We start from the raw sequence: 19,723 nt of genomic DNA on the forward strand, positions 1-19,723 counted from the left end.
TTTAGATAGTGAGCTGAGAACTCCTGTAAAGGTTAAAAGCCTATGAGCAAGCTCATATCCTGGATACAAATACAAATAAAAATACTTTTTTTAAGAGAGTTTCAACCTATGACGTCCGCTTCTGATGATAGTTCTTTATCATCAGACTAAGACATCAATCAGTTTTTGGTGTATATGGGGATTGAACCTTAAATCTTTTATTAAACTATTAGAAATTTTACCAGTTGAGCTAATTGGAACCCATATACAAATAAAAATACTAATGTTCCATTTGCCATAAAATCCAAAATAATTACCTTAAGCTAAAATAAATAGGTCATTTGCATTTAATGCAATCTGAATAGTTCCCATTGATTTAGCATGTTTCTTTTGGGATGATTCATGTTCGTGTTAAAGCCTGAAAGATTGTGTGTAATAAAGTACAAGAGTTTACCTTATATATAGGTAGATAAAGTGTGATGTACAAGAAACCTATAACTATGTGTAGAAGTCCATGGGCTTTATGCTAACAACCCTTCTCAAACTTGTGTTGGGTGAAGAGATGCCAACTTGACTTTGGAAGTCAAAGCAAGAAAGCATCCTAGTAAAAGAGGCTTAGTGAAGATGTCAGCAAGCTAATCTTGGGAAGAAACTGACTACAATTGTAGGGCACTCTGACTTTGGGTAAATACAACAACTTAAGAAAATGGTGTATATATGTGTGCTAGCACAAGTAGTGTCTACTCTCTCTCCTTCATCACCCCTCCCCCCCCCCCCCTTCATTCTTCCAACTTTGTTATGTGACATTGAAGGCATTTATTTGTACCATTTGTTCAACACTTTAATGGATATTGCTTTTGTCTTTATCAGAAGTTTGTGTCCATGCATTTTTTCTTTGTCTTGTAGCACTAGTCTCGAATTAATACTAGAGTAGAGTGAGTTGTTAACTCCCCCTTTATTCTGAGGTGGAGCTTGTGTCTAGTGGCCAGTGCCACTAGACACGTTGCGATGCTGACACGTATCTGTATCTTAACGGGTCCAGTGGTCACTGGCTACTAGACACAAGCCAGACCCTTTATTTTGAACTTGGATTGATATGCCCGATTTATTGCTATTTTCAAAAATCGAACTAAACAATAGTGATCACTTTTAATTGTAGGTACTAAAATCGTTTTTCTTTTTCTTTTTTCTTTTTTCTTGAAAAACTAAAATCGCTAATGGATAAAAATTTAGAACAAACATTGTATTTTGACCAAAACTAAATAGTATTTATATGTTGTATATAACAATTGAAAGTTGTGGGTCAAAAAAATTCATATGCAGCCCTCCCCAAGATTGAAAACTGGAATTCTTAGATTGAACTCTGGTCCAAAAAACCCAAATATAAAATAGCCACATGACAACGTAATTATATTTGTACTTGACTTTACACTTTGATTGTTTGTTATTTGGGACCCAAATTAAATTAAAAAAAAAAAAAAAAAGGGTGGGGGGTGGAGGGGGTTGGGCGCTTCACAGATCATGAAAAATCTACTCATGACAATGGAACTTTACTATTATAAGGTTCGGCCTTTGTACACAAAAATTTTTCAAAGATTTTTTTATTTGTGCTAATGGTTGTTAAGGACTAAAAAATCAATAGGCTATCAACTTGCTTATAAAATGGTTAAATAGTTAAACTTGTACTTCTAGTTTCTACAAAACTACAAAATGAACATCTTTAAGATTTGCAAGAAAATGTAATATGATTTGTACACATTTTTTACTTTAAATAATCTAAAATCAATCATAAAACATTTTAGAGTTTCAAAAAACTTTGAATTTTATTTGATTGAATATAAGTGGTTGAATTGAAATGTATTATATATGTAGACATAGTTTTTAGTGTTTTTTTCATTTGTTTTATATTTTGTTAGTACTGAATCAATGTTAATTCTATTTTTCACAAAATAATTTAATTTTAAATTTTAGAATACTTCTTATGTTTGAATGGTAATTTTTTTATTAATAATTTAACCTACCAAAATAAAATTCTAGTTTCATCCCCATTCTTCACATCTATAATCACATAAGGTTTATGCAAAGTTTGACCTTGATCATTAATAAACAGTTATACCGTTACTGAGAATATAAAAGTTGAGTAATCCATAACCTCAATATGTAAATACATATTAAAAAATTGTTATAAATGTTATAAGATTACTACTATAACTTAGTTACAAATTTATTTAATTGTTGAATTATTATTTCGTATATATTATACATTCTTATATTTTACCGATTTGATAGACGAAATACATAATCTTGGGGTTTCGTATTCATTATAAAAATCTGATAAAGCCAACTGTCGCATATATATTACATATGGTTCCACTGGTTTCTATCAATCTTATAATGTATGCCTAAATCTATGTTTATACTTTTATATAATAATATAAAATTCAATTCTGATTTTTCTTGATTTATTCTAATGTTATCACATAAATGTCTGGAAGCCAAGATTTTTTCACATCATCGTATTAATAAATTTTTTTTTATTTGATTTTTTTTAATTACAAGTAATAATAAATTATATTAATTTAAATTAGTCAGGACACAAACTCTTTGTTTGAGACGAAACAATCCAATACTTAATAAATTCTTATTAAATTAAGTGTGATCATTTAACAAATTTTAACTAAATTATGCATGTTCTTTTCTATAAATTTTCTAATTGATTTTTTCTTTATTAGTACTTTTTAAATAAATATATTTCATAGTGAAATATATTTTATCAAGCATTTTTTGTATATTACATAAGCCCATTACGGACAGAAAAAGTTATGGCATTACTTTCTACTCAACCATGCATGCTGGAATTTTGAAAAAAGAAATAGACGTTACCATTATCATCATCCCAAATTACTGCAGCATGCAACGTTGTTCTTCCAAGGGGACGATCATGAGCCGGTGATGTGCAGTTATCTAAAATGTGAAATGCCACATCTTTAAAATTTCTCTCGACAACTATGTAAAGTGGAGTCTCACCAGCTTCATTCCGAGAATATGAAAAATCTGGGCCCTCTTGGATCAGCAGCTTCACTACTTCAAGATGATTATTACGTATAGCCTCATGCAAGGCCGTATCCTTTTCATTATTCGTCGTCTCCAGCATCTCCTTGACCGTTTTATTAACCCCACTTTCGAGGTCTTGTTGAGGACATTTTGCATGTTCAATTAAAACTTCCACAATGGCAGCATGCCCATACCTTGCTGCAATATGCAAGGGAGTTTCACCTTTGACATTAGCTTGCCATAACAGTGATGGACACATTCTGAGAATTTCTTCGACAATGGCTGTTGGTGATTCCGAATCTTCTGGTCCTTTCATTTCTCTGACAAAGGCTGTTGATGATTCTGAAACTTCTGGTCCTAAATCTTTTGATTCTGAATCTTCTGATCTTGTAATTAGGCTTGTGAGGTGAATATGAAGGATTGTGTTTCTATTTGGGGTTAGTAGGTGGTCAAGAGGCTTTGGAATATCTTTGAAGACCTCAATTTTGCCCTTTGCTGCACCGTTGTGGTATTCAGGTTTCATGCCAATGTTGACCTCTGTTTCCACAGGCTCACCAGATGCTTGATCAGCTGCAGAAAAACTGGATGAATCCATTCTGTATCAGTGGCTCCAAATTTCGCTCTCTAAACAATGTCTCACTCGATCTAACTTGTTTCGATAATTTTGATAGAGGAGGAGAGAAAAGATGAAGGCAACAAACGCTTCAAAATAAAGGGACTTAAAAAAACTGAGGAGCCAATCAAGTAATGTCGTTCAAACTCTTTTATATATATATATATATATATATATATATATATATATTACTATGCCGAAAACACTTAGGTCCACACTGTTCTCTTTTCGTGCCTTAAGGGCTCACCGAGTCAAGATTTAAGTTTAGGGGGTAAGATTAAAAGATAATATTAAAAGAAAAATAATTTAAATATATTAATCCATAATAGTAACAAAATAAATTGTAAATAAAAAATTTTAATTACAAGTATATTTTTCTTGTCGTTAAAAGAAAGAAACAAAAACAACAAATTCGTAGTTACTAACAGTTGAAAGAAGAGATTAATATAAATCCATAATTTTTTTTTTTTTTTAGAAGTACATAAAGTTTAGACATTTAATTTGATTCTTTAAAATAAATTAAGAAAAAAAATTCATCTATAAGTTTTTTATTTTATTTTATGAAATCTAAAAATATTAAAAATATAGCAAATACTTTTTTTTTTTTTTTGAGATACATATAACAAATACTTGTAAAGTTGTATATATGTCTTATTGTCTGACTACTTCTTAAAATATGTAAAATTCAACATTTATTTCCCTATCCTTTTAAGTATTTAAAATTTAAGTTTATAACAAAAATTTAGATTTAAAAACGGTAAAAAAGTTTAGAAATATCGGCATTTCATCATTCATTTATGGGATAAGGTTTTTTTTTTTTTTTTTTTTTTTTTTTTGAGAAATTATGGGATAAGTTATTTATGATTAAAGCAAGAAAGGCAGGTGCTGTGAATAGTGAAATAGGTATAAAAAAAAAATATGCGCGTACAATATAAAAACTAAGAAAAAAATAACATAAGGTTAAGACTTAGGCATGTAAGAGGCTAGGACTTTGGTCTGATTCTTTAAGGTGGGAGTGGGGCTACTTTTTTAATTTTTATTAGAGGGATCAAAGTGTCAAACTTTTTAAACCAATACAGTAACTTTAAGGCATTTTTACAGAGTTGTTGGGGGGGGGGGGGGGGGGGTTCCCCCCCTCGCCCCATGCTGCCTCCGCCCGCCGCTCAACGCCCGAAACTCACATCACATGATGCATGATTGTTCTAAGAAAATAAAAAGGAAAAGTATAAAGGTAACATTATTCCTCGCGGTGGCCAAGAATGTTTTTGGTGGTGGAGGGGAAACTTTGACAAAAGTTCAACGAGTATTTGATCTCACTGATTGAAGAGATATCTTTATTAATCAATGAGATGAGAATATCTCCATATCAATTATTATCAACTAATATTTTATTTTCTTAGATTTACATTTTGTTTTTTGAGGGGGAAAAAAAAAAAAAAAGACTCACATGTGTAACTATTTCCCTAAACCCTATGATACACTGCCACTTTAGATTAAGTTATTTGACCACATGTAGGGATTTTCCCCCCACCCGATAGATTTGGCACAAAAGATTTGATAGTAAGTTTTGAAATTTGAACATTCATGGTTCTTTCATAAATTACTAAAACTTTGGGTTCTAAAAGCTGTTAAGCAATTGTTTCTCTTTCTCTTTATTCACGCACAATAATACTTATATGTTCAGTTGAGAGCATTTTTTCTTCCATTAGATTTTGAGGGGTGCAAGGTCTGCTCAATAGCATAGATTAATGAGGTAGTTGTCATGGCCTCAAAGTAGAAAAAGGCAACTAAATTTTAACCAATAGGGTTATTTATATCATTGTAAGAGCAATTGTATCAGTTCAGTTAAATTTTTTTGTCTATTTTAAATTAAAAATATATTTTTTCTATTTTACATTATCACTATTCCAAAACACCCACATCAATTTATCTATTTTACATTATATTTTATTTAAATAATATTTTTTATTTATTTTTATTACTTATTTATTAATTTTCAGAGTTACCGTATCTTTCATCAATCCAATCCAAAAGTCACTCTCTCATTCCTATTTTCCTCTCTCAAACACTCACACACGGCGGCAGATCCGGCGGTAGAGCGGCAGCAGATCGGCGGCAGTAGTGGCAGCAGATCAGCAGCAACAGTGGAGTAGACCGGCAGCTATAGCGGTTCTGCTGGGTTTCATGTCAGAGGCATCTTCTTTGGTGATTGAAGCGATTTCTTCTTCGGTGATCAGCGGCAAAAGAGGATTTGCTTCCTCTTTGGTGATTTCTGTAGTTGAAAGGATTGTTATAGTTGGGTTAGGAGTATTGGCGGACTGCACTTCCTGTTCTGTGATTTCTGGGGCTCAGGAAGAAGTGCTCATGACTGCTAATGGAGGACAGTGTTCATAGTCTGGAGGAGAGATAAAAAAAAAGTAATAAAAAAATGGAGGAGAGATAAAAAAATAATATAATATTATTATACACATATACGGTAACCGTACAAAATATGCAGTTACTGGAGCAACGTGCAAATATGCATATCTTTACCCCACTGATGTGGGTAATTTTGAAGAAAAATTGTGTAAATTTTGTCACTTTTTACATTTTAGAAGACTTTGGAAGCACCGGTGTGGATGTTCTAATAGTATTAATCAAACCTAAATGTTAGCCAACAAATTAAATAATAGTTTTTTATCAAACAAAAAACAAGAAAAAAAAAAAGATAAATACTATATTCACAATATTTTCACAATAAATCTAAAATAGTAGATTGTTACTAACTGTTGTTAGTGGGAAAAAAAAAATTCACCGGTAGATTCAAATTAGAACTTATAACAACTTAGTTTATAAAAAAAAAAAAATTGTAACAACTTAATACTTAGAATTTGTTATAAAAAAAATTGTAGATGTAGGACTTCTCACAAAAACAAGAAACAATGCTACATACACAAAATATGTCAACATTTTTCACAATAATTTGAGTTGGCAAGCTTTTACATTCATCACCTCATTCTACCCTTTTTTTGAGACCCCTTATTTGTTTACATTATTACCTGCAATGTAAATTTACATTTAAGATATAAAAAAAGTGGCAAATGTTGTACATATTTGATATTTGCCACTTTTTGTATATCTACAACATAAATTTACATATTACAAGTACAATGTAAACATTTTTTTAATGTGAAATATGTTTCATTCTATTAAAGAAAAATTTAGGTCAAAATGAAATTTTTTGAAAGAGTTTTGAGATTAAAATGTGATTTAGGCAAAGTTTGGGATTAAAACTATAATTTTAGAAAATTTTCCATTTGAAAATTCTTAATATTTTTATTTCTTGGGTTTTGGATTTTAATTTGAGTTGGGCTTGAGTGTCCATTTGTTTTTTTGGTTGGATGGGACTGGATTAAATTGTTTTGAGTTTAAAAAATCCAATGGGCTTGAGCTCTGTTTTTTTTTTTTTTTTTACCTAAATGTGGGCTTTTTAATTTAAGTTCCGTTTAAGTGGAAGTTTGATTTAAACATGGGTAGGTTGAAGGTGTTGGGTCCGCTGTCTATTGGGTTGAGATCTTAAGCTTGGGTTTGGGCTTTATAAATTTCAAAGTTAAACTGTTTTGTTTCTATGCGGGTTTAAGCAACTTATGTGGTGGAGCATCAGCAAGTACAAAATAGAAAAAATGTTCATTGTCAACTTTTATTTAGTGTCCGTTTTGGTAAAGATTATTTTTGCTAATTTATTTTACTATTCAGCTTATTTTTGCTATTATTCATGGATTTCACTGCACTTTTTAATACAATTTCTGGGTCCCACGATACTATTTCATCTAATTTTTACCTTTATTTATAGTATTTTCAATAAAAAATTTTCAATTTCAGCAAAATAAGCGGATCTTAAATGAACTCTTAATTGTCCTCTTAGACTGAAATGATGTATTATCAATTTAAAGAAGTATTTTACCTTTTAAATCAGATTCTTCAAAATAAGCATTGCCAACCTTTATTTAATTTCTACTGGAAAGTTTTAATGCTTGTAACAATGATTATAGATCAATTTATGGATGCACTTCTCATAGTTGATGTCTGGGCAAAATGTGGATATAATAAGGTATAATGGTTGTTCTTATACCCTTGAAGGCTGACTTAGTATGATTTTTATTTGGCAGGCTGCAAAAGAAGAGATTGGTAAAAAAAAAAAAAAAAAAAAAAAAAAAAAAAAAAAAAAAAAAAGAAGTAGGGAGGACAACATAGAGAAGGGATTACAAGATGTTCCTTTGATGATAGGATCAAGATGAGTGACATTGTTTTCTTTCAAGCTGCACTCCCGTTTGTGTCTTAAGTCTAAGGAAATATCTCCTAAAAGGGAGTACACTTGTAGGGGCAGGTTGCTTCAAACATTACTAGACTTTGGCAGATAAATTTGGGACATGTCAGTAAGATTGCTTTGCGAGGGTTCATGAAGTAATGCTTGTTAAAGGGACCTAACAAGATTGCTTCTATTGGAGTTTAAGCACTGCTCGGACTTAATTGGTGTTTATTGTTTGAATTGGCCCATAGGGGGCTTTTTTGGAGTCAATAGAGGAGTTTCATTTGTGAGATAGCTTGCACTGACATACATTTCGTTCTTTTGGTTGGGTCTTAATTTGGCATTGGCACCATCTTCGGGTGCATTTGGTGTGATTTGCATTTTTGTTTCTTAGTCATGGCTCTAATTTGTTGTTGGCACTTGAGACATTTGTGGTTTGAGAGAAGTCTTCCCAAAGTGGAGAGAAATTTGATTTAATTTGGTGGTCTGCAAATTTTGTTTGTAAGACTTGATTTATTTCAAGCCAAGTTAGAGATTTGTTAGGTATGCCTTGAATTGTACGCCTCTATTAGATTGATCAGATTTGTTTTTTCACACCTATGTTATTGTGTACTTATTGCACAGTTGTTTCTTCATGCCTAGTCTAAATGCTTGACTTTCTTGCATGCCATAGAGACAAAATAGAAGAACTCTGAAAAATGTATATGTTGCAAAATATATGATAAATTGATCAATTTTGCTAATCAGCCTAAACCATTTCCTGCATTTATGAACAGACATGGAGAAGTGGCACATGCAGATCACGCCTTCCTACGGTACAATTCATGTCAACTAATAATCAAGTATAAAACTGCTCATAGTTGTTTAAACATTTGATAATCAAAATTATTCTTTTTAAATAATCATTATAGGTCAAGAGCCAATAGAATTTTAATCAGTCGTTCAATGCTACACTTGCACTCATGTACGTAAAAATGGAAAAGCTAATACCCACTGTCAAAGATGAAAGAAATTTGAGAAGAAAACTGTGTCTCTTAATCGATTTATTGACCAATACAACTTGCTCCGTTCTTATATACTGAGAACAGAAACTCTGGGTACAAAGAAGGATCTGAAAAACTCACTCACTGTAAGTAACATAGCTTGAACGTTAGGAAATGGACACCTGGATTAATCCATCACGTGCACTGCACGTGTGACAACTGAAAGTACTAACAGAACTAAAACATTAAGAACGACAGGTAGTTTGCTGGAGTGCTGAGTAAATAGTAAATATGACTGTAGTTGATGATGCAGTAACCATCAACAGTAACTGAAACACAAAGCTTAACTTGCTGTTGATTGATCTGCATCATTCCTGCTCCTTCGAGACCTTCTAAGACGCAAAGAGAGGTCTTTAAGAGCTACATAACATAATCCGCACAAGAAGTAACAAATAAAAGGAAGGAGGCAGCCAATCCACAACAGGAAGCAGCAAATCCCCAACAGGAAGAAAAGCACATATTCAAGCACATATTCAAAAAACCAAGACAAACCTATGCTCCACATTTCGTGCAAATATTGTGAACATCCGATACTTACGAAAAAAAGGGGGATGAAGAAGCACAATCCGATGACAGAATTGGCAATGGCAAGATTCAAGGAATGCATTAACACAGCGTATGTGCCCGTGACAAATGCCAGCATCATTGCTCCCATGGCAGATATGGAAAGGCAGAAGGCCAGTGAGGCCAGTAGGAAAGAAAAGTCCCCAATAAGATTTTTGTCATGAAACAATAGTGGCATGAATAGGTGGATAAAGGCAGCAGAACAAGATTGCACCATGGCTAAGGTATTTGTAATAACAAATGCTTTGAAAGCAGCATTTCCCATCAGAACTGCAGAGCCTGGGTGTGGGCCTTCATGATCTCTGAAACCTCCAGGCATGGTAATACCTGCTGTAAAAGCCACGGTTGCAATGAGTGTGTCCACTACCAAATGGGTTTTGGATGCTTTTTCCATGCTAGAAACAAATTGGTCTTTACGGGATTTCCAAGCTTTCAAGCGTCCCCAATTATCTGCGTAGTCTTTTCCCTTTAATAGGATATCATCTTCTAAGGGTCTTCGAAATTCCGGACGAAGACCATTGTCAATATATGCACGTGTAATCTGCATAAACTGTGCAACGTATAGAGCACTAATAATTAGGATTTAAGAAAGGGAATAGCCAGAATTATTAACGTGGCAGCAACTCAGTACTCCACCTTAGTATTGGCATATATGCAGGGTCACATAGTTTTAACATTTTTTTTAATTTCTTTTTTTGCTAATTTACAAATGACACCATTCAGCATTAATCTATTTTTAATTTAGTCTTTTTTTTTTTTTTTAAGTTTTATTTTTCTCATGTCAGTTTTCTAACTTTAATTTATTTTCAAGATAATCTTTCCATTTAGTGTTTCGTCCAATCTTCCCATAAATTTTAGGATCTTTATACTTTGCAAAATAACATAGTTTTGGTGGACTTAACAAAACATAATATTGATATTGAATGAAAGTAGATGGAAGCATTATATTGAAGAATTATAAAAGTTAAAGTTATAATTAAGACTGAATTGAAAACAAGTAAAAATCAAAAAGAGTTATTTGTAATTTATATCTCTTTTATATAATATCTTAATTGAATTTTTTAATAAATATAAATAAGAAATATATATGTAACACCGGGATGCAAAAAAAAAAAAAAAAAAAAAAAAAAATTACAATGTCCTCATAGTTTCCATTAGAAAAAAATATACCGTGAAATAAAATAAAATTTTCCTTTACCTTTTTAGCAGATACTTCACTAGTTAAAGCGATGTCGTAAGCGTTGAAGTTTTGTTTGTTGAAGGCCATCTTATCAACTCTATTGTGACACATAACATCCTTTATATAATGCAATGATTTGGAATGGTGATGGAGAGGTGTGTTTCCGTCAGCATCCTTTTCATTTAAAAGGTTGCTAAATGATGATTTCTCTAGGATGTCCTTCACTTCACGCTTAGCCCAACAACTACTAGATGAGTTCACAACAAAATGGAGTGCATTCCAACCTCTCTCGTCAACTAGTTCACAACAATCGGGACAATCTTCTAAAATAAATTCCATTACCCAACGATGGCCTTGATGAGCTGCAATGTGAAGAGCCGTCATGCCCTTTGCATCTTTCATGTATGCTATTGATCTATCAACTTCTAGCAACAGTCTTGCGATATTACAATGTCCAAAGTATGCAGCACAATGAAGCGGAGTCCAACGTTGTTTATCAACTTTTTTAATGAAAGCACTTTGTTCTTGTTGTGCTATCCTTTCCAGAATTTTCTGAATCATTTCTAAGAGAATTTAAGTATGTTAGACAATAATTTTCTAAGAGATACAAGGAAAACGTTTAAAAGATAGAAAAAGCATTCATAAGGATAATTGAGTGAGTTTATTATATTGAATGAAAATTCATTTTATGCTCTACATAACAATCGTAGTCTGTCACACATTCATTTATTTTTTTCTTATAAAGTAGCAAAATTTTAAAATCACAAAAAAACACACACATTATATACTATAATTGGAGCATAAAGTGTAACATTAAAAATGAGTCGGACAATTTTATTTTGGTTTCTCTACTTTCTTTGCATAAGTGGAATCAATAATCACATACATGCGACAATTTTGCTCAATCTGTTTGCAAGTAAAATCATATGGATTTCTGTTAGTATTATATGTCTTTTACATGAGTTTAATTGTTTAAGAGCAAAAAGAAAATGCAAAGCAAGATAACATAAAGTTTAACTTAAGCCTTAATTTAGTTGGTAAATATGATTTTTAAAATGGTGTATAACATCGTCTTTTTACTTATCAATATCCACTCACCACATCAAAAGTTTGTAAAAAGAAATTGTAACTTTAGCATTTTTATTATTATTATACTCTTACAGGTATTATCATTGGCTATTGAACGGGTAGATATGATTTGTATTTTTAAGGATAGAAATATTTTTCTTTTACTTCACTTGTCTCTAATTTGCAACCATTAGAGTTGTTTTATCCATTTTTGGAATGATGTTCTTTTTCTTTCTATTCTCCCCCCCCCCCCCCCCAAAGAACTTTTAGGAATGAATCTCTCTTAAATAGATTCAAACTCAAATAACAATTAGTCTTTGTAATTAATTAGGACTTTTAAAAGTTTTTTCAATGATTTTTAAGTCAAATAACATTATCTTTTTAATAAAAACATTCAGGATTTAAATTCTCCATCCACTTTTCAATTAAAATGTATCCAAAAATGAAAATTATATAGGTTAGAATTTGAACCTTTGATGTTCGGTACATGATCATTTTTCTTTTTAGTATTACTAAGGCAAGAGGCCTAAGGGCTAAGACACTAATGAGATTTTTTTGGTATAGACAAACAAAATTAATTAAGAATTTAAGGCTTAAAAGAGGTGTCATTCCCCATTAAGAAGGAGACATTTTTAATTGCACCCATAATAGTGCAATAATTTAAAGAGAGAGTTGTAGTCCATTTTTGTCATTTTATTATAAATAGAAATTCTTGTATCATATTTTTTTAAAAGAGATAAAAGTATCATATCATTCTCCACTGGGGATAGAACTATTATTAGACTAACAAGATCACGGTCTCTAGAATTTGAAAAAAAAAAAAAAAAAAAAAAAAAAACCTCAAGCTTAAATGTATGGCTGGTTACTAAAATTAGTCCATGAGTAGTTTTATTTCCTAATGTTTAAGTGATCACTTTTAGTTACTTAGATATGGGCAAAATAAAAAGTAACAATTAACATATCACCACTCCATTATGAAATTTGACTAGTTCTCATATATTTAGCAAGTTCCTTAGGGGGTTATTCCCTTCAGTAAACTCAAAAATCAGGTTTGGTCAATGAATTACTAGAAATAATCATTAAAACAACTAATATTATTATCTAACCAAGAACAATGCTCAAGGTTGCCATTTTTCTAAACATCTAACAACCAAAAGTTTTGATTCTTATGAAGAGATGGATAATAAGTGCCTCCCTAATTTGTTAGAAATCCCAAAACATTCAATCAAAGAGGGGGAATTCGATTCAATTCTCCAGTCTTGAACTTACTCAATAACCATATTGACTACTTTGATTTTGGGTAAATACAGCAGCCTAAGGAAATAGTGCTTGTGTGTGTGGTGGTACAACTAGGGTCTACTCTATCTCCTTTATTACCTTCCTCATTCTCACCACTTTGTTATGTAGCATTGAAAGAAGTTATTTGTACCATTTGTTCAATACTTTAATGAATAGTCTCTTTGTACGTCTTTATTATGAACTTATATCCTTGCATTTCTTTCTTTTGCACCAACTAGCCTCTATTTAATGCTAGTGAGTTGTGAGCTTAACTCCCCTTTATTTTGAACCCGGGTTGATAGGCCCAAACAATAGTGATTGTACGGTTATTGTATTTTTAATTATAAACAACTTTGTAGGCTTAACATATAAACGATTTTTTTATAAAAACTAAAATCATTCATGGGTTAAAATTTAGGAACTAACATTGTATTTTCATTAAGAATATATTGCACATTCTTATATTAATTTTATAGATCTGAAAGACGAAATACATAATCTTTGAGTGTCGTATTCATTATAAAAATATGATTAATCTTTGGCTGTCTCATTTTAAGTTTGGTTCCACTAGTTTTTATCAATCTTATAATGTATATTTAACTTTATATTTATATAATAATATAAACTAAAAGTTTGATTTTTACTGATTTATTCTAATGTTTGTAACATAAATGTTTGGAAGCCAATACTTTTTCACATCATCATTCTAATAATTTTTTTTTTTTTTTTAGAATTACATGTAATAATAAATTATATTAATTTTAAATTAGTCAGAAGCAGAACACAAACTTGTCTTTTTTGGGATGACAAAAATCCAACACTTAATAATTTCTTATTAAATTAAGTTTGATCATTTAATAAATTTTAATTAAATTGAGTGTGCTCTTTTCTATAAAGTTTCTGTAAGGACACAATTTGTAACGACCCAAAATGATATTGGGTTCACACGTAAAAAAGCCCAAACAATATCATTTGTAGAGCGTGAGTTTGAAAGGCTAAGTCTTGGTCACCAGACGGTGGTTTGTCGTGGTATTCATATAGAATTAAATCGTGTTCGCTCGAGGAGTCTTTCTCCTGGAGGTGGGCTGGGAAAAATGCCAATATCATTTTGGATCGTTACAAATTGTGTCCTTACAGTTTCTATTTGATTTTTTAAACTTTCAATACTTTTTAAATAAATATATTTCACAGGAAACTAAATATATGTTATCAAACTTCTTGTGTATTAAATAGGCAATTACTGACAACAAAGCTTATGGCGTTACTTTCTAGTTCTACTCAACCATGCATACTGGAATGTTGAAAAAAAAAAAAAAAAATTTGACATTACCATCATCGTTCCAGATTACTGCAGCATGTAACGTTGTTCTACCAAGGGGACCATCGTGATGAGTTGGTGAACTGCATTTGTCTAAAATATGATACATCACTTCTTTAAATCCTCTCTCGACAGCGATGTAAAGTGGAGTCTCGCCAGCTTCATTCTGAGAATATGAAAATTTTGGGCCCTCTTGGATCAAACGCTGCACCACATCAAGATGATTATTACGTACAGCCTCATGCAAAGCCGTATCCTTTTCATTATTCGTCATCTCCAACATCTCCTTGACCGTTTTATTAACCCCACTTTCGGGGTCATGTTGGGGACTTTTTGCACATTTAATTAAAACTTCCGCAATGGCGTCGTGCCCATACCTTGCCGCAATATGCAAGGGAGTTTCACCTTTGACATTAGCTTGCCATAGCAGTGTTGGACACTTTGTAAGAATTTCTTCAACAAAGTCTGTTGATAATTTTGAATCTTTTGATTCTGAATCTTCTGATTTTTTTTTTTTACATAAGAATCGTCTTATCATCCTCAGAAGACAAGAATCTTCTGATCTTTTATTTTGGCTTGCGAGGTGAATATGAAGGACTGTGTTTCTATTTGGGGTTAGTAGTTGGTCAAGAGGCTCTAGAATATCTTTGAAGACCTCGATTACACCCCTTTCTGCACCGTAGTAGTAATCAGGTTTCATGCCAATGTTGACCTCTGTTTGCGCAGGCTCACCAGATGCTCGATCACCTCCAGACAAACCGGATGGATCCATTCTGTATCAGTGGCCCCAATATTTCTCTCTCTAAACAATATAACACTCCACCTTGCTTTGATGTATGAGAAAAGATAAAGGCAACTAACGCTTCAAAACAAAGGGACTTACAAAACTGAGGAGCCAATTAAGTAATGTCATGTTCAAACTCTTATTTATGTAGTCCTATACCGTAACAACTACCTTGGCTTCAGTTTCAATGATACCTTTGCCGGGGGAACACTTAGGTACACACTGTTTTCTTTCCGTGCATAAAGGGCCCAACGCCCAACTCTTACATGCTGCTTTAGCGTTATTTTCCTCTGCATGAGCACTATTGTTCTTAAGAAAATAAAAAGGAAAAGTATAAAGTTAACATTCTTCGGTTCTTCCACGTTAAAACTCGGTTCTCCTTCTTATAAGAAAAGAATAAGGGTAACATTGTTCTTCGTCTTTTTTGGTAAAGAAAAAAACATTCTTCCATGGTAAAATTCGTTTCTCCTTCTTATAAGAAAAGAATAAGGGTAACATTGTTCTTCGTCTTTTTTGGTGAAGAAAAAAACATTCTTCCACGTTAAAACTCGGATCTCCTTCCCATAAGAAAAGAACAAAGGTAACATTGCCCTTCGTCATTTTTTGTAAAGAAGAAAACATTCTTCCACGTTAAAACTCGGTTTTCCTTCCCATAAGAAAAGAATAAAGGTAACATTCTTCACCGTTCTGGTAAAAAAAAAAAACTTCCACTGTAAAACTTGGTTCTTAATTTCTCCCACAGCACATTCCGGAAAGTAAAAAATAAAAAATCTTCCACGTTAAAACTCGCATAAAAAAAAATGTTTACCCTTCAATGTATAAATATGGTATGCATAGAATTGAAGTAATTTGACTTTTAGTTTGTTAGGGCCGTTTCAGTGTTGATTATTTTCTTGTCAAAGTTTTTATTCTAAGTAGACGCAGACCCGTGCAGTGCGTGGGGAAAAAAATTATTTACTATAGTAAAAAATACTATTTCTCTTTTAAGAACTCAAATGATAAAGTTAAAAACTGTTCATTCCTAACTAATAGTTACAAAGAAAATCTTTCACAATAAGCATACATTAGACACTCTACCTCTCTCAAATAACAATAGCATCTAGTTTATTATGAGAGCACAAAAATTTTGGACAGGAAACTAATCAGACTACACAATATTATGGCAAATTCAAAGGCTGACATTCATTACTAGAAAATCGTGTTTTACTTTTAACTATAAAAAAATAAAAATAAAAAAACTTATTTTTGTAAAGAGAAAAAGAAATTTAATATCTTCAATTTTCTGCCCTCTATTTTAATGTTCACTTCAACTTTTGAAATGATCACTCCAATAGAAACAATCTTAGTATCTTACTAATTGCCATCTCTTGTCTAGTCAGTTACATGTTTTGGTTCTTGTTTTGAATTTGAAAGCTATTTTAGACATTTACATCTAACATTGTCATCTAATAATTATAGTTCTATCCCTTTGAAGTATGTAAAAAGAATGTGAGCTTGTCATTTGTTTCTAATACAATGCATTTCTGGGTACATTCAATAATATCTACTAATCAGAAGATTCTAATAGCTTACAACCCAAAAGTACTTAACCACACCTCCATTATATGGTTAGGCTAAAAATAATTATGATTTGGATAATGTCTCCATGATCAGTCTAGGATGAAAAGACAACACCATCACATTAAGGATGTGGGATTTACGATGTCTCACCTTCAATTTGGTTTTTGTAGTGGGGCAGTGGGAGCAAATCAATAGCTTAGCACAATCCCTGCAACAAAGAAATCCAACTTAAATTATAACTTTTGTTTTTTGGTAGAACAGATTGTATATAATAGATATAAACTATATGATTGCTATATCTACGTTACCAATCATAGAAATACAAAGAGTAGTACAACCCCAACAACCATTATGATTTTAATCAACGATATTGTACACTAACGCATCAAGCATAAATTGTCAATATGATTGGTTAGTATTAGGAAAAGAAGAAAACCTATAAACTAAACATTTCCTAGCTTTGTTTGATATATGATACATTAAATCAAGGTAGCAAACTTAACAAGTGAACTTGAACTTTTATAAAGGATCTTATATGTAATATAATTGACTTGGGAAGAAAGAATGGTCCCAAAAAATTACTTGTTTACTCAAAAGTAACAGAGTACTCCAAGCCACAAAGATAGCAATACCACCCAAACACCAAAGGCAAGTGCTGAACATAAATAAATTTAAGACAAACTTATTTTTCATGAGGATGAGATGCAAAATGCACTAAGAATTGGAAACATAAATCTAAAAAAAAAGAAGAAGAAAAAAAGTATCAAAGATGACAAAAGATATACCAACCCAATGTGACACATTTCTTTGAAGATTGGAACTTCTCTGGGTGGGGTTGATTAGGGAATTGAAAAGGTAATTTCAAAATATATAGTAGATTGATACCTCAATGCATAAGACAGTTTCTAGAATTTGTGTTATCCTTAAAATATGCATGTTGACATAGAATGAAGAAGACCAAACTCAAATAAATCACATATAAGACAAAGAGAATCATTATTGAAAATTTAGAATATCAATCATTAGGGAATTTTTTGAATCCAGTTAATCATCATTTCTTCACCTGCCAAATCATTTTGGGAGCCTCGGACCTCATTGGGGTCTAATACACCAAGAGAGGAAACTACAATGATGCAAGCTTGCTTTGAATAAGAAATGCATATGAAGTTAGTAGTTCAATTTTGAAAGGGATTAAAAAAGGCAAACTTTCAAATGTGCATTGTGTCGTTTTCCCTCCCAACACCATATATTCTCATCATTCATGGTCCTAAACCTAGATTTGAAATACCTTTCAAGAAATCTCAAAAACCATTTAGTCCACAAAAAGGGAGGCCAAGGCTACTCATGAATTTGGATTGCTAACCTTAAAGTGAACCACCAATGTTGTAGATGATTAACAAAAAATGCAACTTTGATATGTAGATCATTACTAAAATATTGATACCCTCTAAGGTATATTTATGTTTACATTTAAATTTATTTTATATGCTCATTATGCATCTTTCATTATCTTAAAGAAAATACAAAATCATTTTTAAAATTTAATGAGGTAAACCCCACATTGAATTTACAATTTATTTTTTGCATTGGAGCATAAAATTGCTCGATATAATTCAATGAAAATCAAGATAACTTTTATTAAGCATTGCAGCCACAAAACATAGATAAAAATTATGTGATATTATGCACCAGTCATGTTTTTCAATAGAAAATATCTAATTTTTGAACATATTACAATCTTATCTAACGTTATCTCAAATATCAGTCCAATGGTACTGCAACATGGTTGAAAAAAAAAAAAAAAACCAACACCCAGAGTCATACAGTCCCAACAAAGAAATTTCAAATTCTACAGTTGATTCAAACTCCTAATTTGTTTTGCATCTAGTAATGGTGAATTACTTGTTCATCAAACTGTATTGTATTGTCAGTTGCACCTACACCCATTTGTCACCAAGCCACCTCATGGGGTTCATCTAAATATCCAGTCTACCATTGGTTTTGAAATATCAACGAAGATTAAATTGATAAGTCTAGTTGCATAATCCAATTTGGGTGGTGGGATAGCAGGGAATATATACTTCGGCAAGATGCTTAAGAATTAGGAAAAAAATCTACCAACTCATCTTAAAATAAAACTGCAGCATATAATCAAACTAAATTTGTTGAGTTTTAAATATATACTCATTCAGCTATTTTATCAAACAATTGGCATGCATCTAACAAAAGCAAAATTTAAAAGATAGAGGAAGATGTAAAGAGAGAGAAGTAGGTAGTTTTCTAGAAAAGGACTCAAGGGCAGGAGAGAAAAGAAAAGAAATTAATGAATAAGAATTAAAGAAGAAAATAAAAGATACCTTGAGCTTTGGGAAGGTAGGAAGTAGTGAAGCCCGGTTGCATGGAGCAGATTGCCATTGATGGTGGAATGAAGGTAATGGGGAGCTATATACATCCTAGAAACAAACATTACACCGATTCACTATCTGTGTTGTAACTTATAACGGCAAGGTGGGAAATGGAACACTTAGGCTGAAAAAGAGAGAGGGAGAGATGGTAGTCTGATGTGGCACAAGAGGCCAGCCAACTGAATGGTTGAGGCACAAATGAATATTAGGCGAAAATGGGTAATTACCCATAAAACCCCAACTATTTAGTTAGTAGGGTCAGTTTGGAAACATTTTCGCAAACTAGCAACTCGAGCCTCAGAGGCTCGATTTTGGGCCCCTAAATCGAGTCTCTAAGGCTCGGTTTACGTCCTTTGACATGGCAAAAAAGACGTTGGAGTACACGTGGAAATCGAGTGTCTAAAACTCGATTTCCACGTGGACTACACATGGAAATCGACTGTCTAAGACTCGATTTCCAAAATGGAAATCGAGTCTCAGGCACTCGATTTCTAATAGGCGTTTTTTGAATTTAACGCTCTCCAATCTCAATCTCACTCTCCCTCATCAGTCAAACCCCCTCTCTGTCTCCGACCCACTCTCCCTCTCC

The 19,723-nt window shown here is 32.1% G+C and overlaps 1 protein-coding gene across 1 annotated transcript; it reads right to left on the reverse strand.

Annotated features, from left to right (window-relative positions):
* Positions 1 to 9,079: 9,079 nt before the first annotated feature.
* LOC115964984 (ankyrin repeat-containing protein At5g02620-like) lies at positions 9,080 to 15,157 on the reverse strand. Its single transcript, XM_031084200.1, has 4 exons — positions 14,935 to 15,157; positions 14,398 to 14,850; positions 10,740 to 11,284; positions 9,080 to 10,091 (listed from the first exon to the last, which is right to left on the reverse strand). Exons 1-4 carry the CDS (start codon positions 15,155 to 15,157, stop codon positions 9,261 to 9,263), a joined length of 2,052 nt encoding a protein of 683 aa, XP_030940060.1. The 3' UTR covers positions 9,080 to 9,260.
* Between the last annotated feature and the right edge of the window lie 4,566 nt (positions 15,158 to 19,723).

Source organism: Quercus lobata, chromosome 10 (assembly GCF_001633185.2).
Source record: "Quercus lobata isolate SW786 chromosome 10, ValleyOak3.0 Primary Assembly, whole genome shotgun sequence".
NCBI classification, from domain to species: Eukaryota; Viridiplantae; Streptophyta; class Magnoliopsida; order Fagales; family Fagaceae; genus Quercus; species Quercus lobata.

Coding starts and splice junctions, on each gene's coding strand:
- LOC115964984 (XM_031084200.1), bottom strand. CDS start 15,157: ATGGATCCATCCGGTTTGTCTGGAGGTGATCGAGCATCTGGTGAGCCT. Junction 14,851..14,934: donor TAAAAGATCAGAAGATTCTT/GTCTTCTGAGGA, acceptor AATTATCAACAG/ACTTTGTTGAAGAAATTCTT. Junction 11,285..14,397: donor AGTAATCTGGAACGATGATG/GTAATGTCAAAT, acceptor AAATTCTCTTAG/AAATGATTCAGAAAATTCTG.